The sequence below is a fragment of the Rosa chinensis genome, chromosome 2 (assembly GCF_002994745.2).
Source record: "Rosa chinensis cultivar Old Blush chromosome 2, RchiOBHm-V2, whole genome shotgun sequence".
Taxonomy (NCBI): domain Eukaryota; kingdom Viridiplantae; phylum Streptophyta; class Magnoliopsida; order Rosales; family Rosaceae; genus Rosa; species Rosa chinensis.
Genome location: NC_037089.1, coordinates 49,854,897 through 49,857,402, shown reverse-complemented (window position 1 = coordinate 49,857,402; position 2,506 = coordinate 49,854,897). Strand labels below are relative to the sequence as shown.

The window sequence follows — 2,506 nt, the reverse complement described above, 5'->3', positions numbered from 1 at the left end:
TGATATTGTGTACTGATAAAAATCCTAAACAGTTGTTCCTTGGTTAAGTGTTATAGGTTAGTTGCTCATGCGTATGGAGTTACTTGTGATCTGAAGAGTTGCTGTGAAGCAAGAAAAGGAAAAATCGAAGAACAATAAAGTGAAGAAGGAGTTTGAGATTGAAGACAAACTGCATATTAGTTTTGTCTATTCATTGTAGCCGTGCTAGTGCTATTTGAAGTTGTAAAGAACATATCCTTCATCATAATTCAATTGTTCTTATATTGGGTTCTCAAGAGTAAAAGCCCCGCAGTGAAAATCTCAAATATGAGATTAAAAATATGGAGTTTGGTTCATGATCTCTGATTTCTGCTCAATAGGGATTGATCCGTATACTGCAATCCCCATTTTCTTGTTCATAATCTCTGATTTCTGCCCAGTAGGGATTGATCCGTATACTGCAATCCCCATTTTCCAGAAAATGTATTATGTCCTTGTATTTTCAAACCCACATTAGGGTTTTCTGGAAAATTTTTATGGCTCGCGTGAGGCGCGTGTTTAACTGAGCTATAGAAATTTTGATAAAAAAAAGCAACTCTAGTACAATGAATTTTTTTTATTTTATTTTTTTTCGAAAGGAAAAAATTGAGACAAAGAATAGGCGCCCACGTGTTTCGAGTTGCTTTAGCCAACACCACTGATAGGTCTCTTGATAACTTCTAAACTTTAGAAAAAAAAACTTATAAATAAATTATAACAAAAATGAGACTATTTTTTGAATTAGACCGATTCACATTTACAATGATTTATTAACTCGTAATTCAAATTTTTTTGTTTTTATGAAAATATGTACATTTGGGTATATTCGCGAATATACTACTTGAAATTACAAGATATGATTACAAAGAAAGACTTCTCATGCGCGTGGACTCACAAACGACCGGTACAATCCGACCTAGTGGGTCCAAATTGAATTTTTTTTTTTTAATAAATATTTTTCCTTGGTTTCCTGAAGCTTCTACTACGCAACGCAATGACTTATATAATCGCTGTGGCTCTCGTCGTCCCTGTTTGTTCTTTGTTTCTCATTCTCTGCCTCTCGTTCATGAGAGCAAGAACAAACCCAAAAAAAAAAAAAAAAACCACGAAAACCAGTTACAAAAAACCAACCAAAAAAAAAAAAATCAATCAATCTACCGCCATTTTTGGCCTCAGAAAATTCATCAAAATATCCCATATTCTTCTTTTCCAGTTCTCCCCACCTCGCAAGACGTCAATTTTCTCTCTTTAATCGCCAATTTCTCTTCTTCCGGTTTCTGGAACCCACGCCAATCTTCACCTTTATCTGAGGTTCGTCTCCATTTCACCTTTTTTTTTTTTGCTTAATTCAAATTTATATGCGAAGATTGGATTGTGATTGTTCGGATCATATTGAATTTTTGTAGCAAATTTGATACGGATCGGGTGGGTTCCTGTCGATGCGTTTTGGTGTTGAATTGAATTGGTGACCACCCAGGTCATCGATAATCTCTGTTTTTCGATTTTTGGAAATTTGTCTCTGCATCGGGAATGCCTCTCTTACCGAAAAGCGACTCGATCCTAATTCGGGAAGTGTGGAACGACAATCTCTACGACGAGTTTGAATTGATACGCAAAATCGTCGACGACTATCCTTATGTCGCCATGGACACCGAGTTCCCCGGCATTGTTCTCCGCCCCGTGGGCAACTTCAAGAACAGCTACGACTACCATTACCAGACCTTGAAGGACAACGTAGACATGCTCAAGTTGATTCAGTTGGGTCTTACGTTTTCGGACGAGGAAGGGAACTTGCCCAGTTGCGGGACTGATCAGCAGTGTATCTGGCAGTTCAATTTCCGCGAATTCAATCTCAACGAGGATGTTTTTGCGAATGATTCGATCGAGCTGTTGCGACAGAGCGGGATTGATTTCAAGAAGAACAATGAAAGAGGTATTGATGCAAAGTTGTTCGGGGAGCTGTTGATGTCGTCGGGGATTGTGCTGAATGATAATGTGCATTGGGTTACTTTCCATAGTGGATATGATTTCGGGTACTTGCTTAAGGTCTTGACGTGCCAGAATTTGCCTGATACGCAAGTGGGGTTCTTTAACTTGATCAATATCTACTTTCCGACGATATATGATATCAAGCATCTGATGAAGTTTTGCAATAGCCTTCATGGGGGACTGAACAAGCTGGCCGAGTTGTTGGAAGTGGAGAGAGTTGGGATTTGCCACCAGGCAGGTTCCGATAGTTTGCTCACTTCTTGTACATTCAGAAAATTGAAAGAGAATTTCTTTAGTGGTTCTTTGGACAAGTATGCTGGTGTCTTGTATGGTTTAGGTGTTGAGAATGGACAGAGTACTCATTAGGAAAAGTATTTATTAGGAAAAAAATAATAATTTAGAAGCCTGTTTCTTAATTGTATGTCTGTGCATGATAATCTTCATGCACACTTTTTGGCAGCAAGTTAATTGATGAATACAATATATTTTTAATGATAAG

The 2,506-nt window shown here is 37.8% G+C and overlaps 1 protein-coding gene across 1 annotated transcript; it reads left to right on the top strand.

Moving 5' to 3' along the window:
• Nucleotides 1–1,052: 1,052 nt before the first annotated feature.
• LOC112188238 (probable CCR4-associated factor 1 homolog 6) lies at nt 1,053–2,506 on the top strand. Its single transcript, XM_024327320.2, has 2 exons — nt 1,053–1,329; nt 1,425–2,506. Exon 2 carries the CDS (start codon nt 1,549–1,551, stop codon nt 2,371–2,373), a length of 825 nt encoding a protein of 274 aa, XP_024183088.1. The 5' UTR covers nt 1,053–1,329; nt 1,425–1,548; the 3' UTR covers nt 2,374–2,506.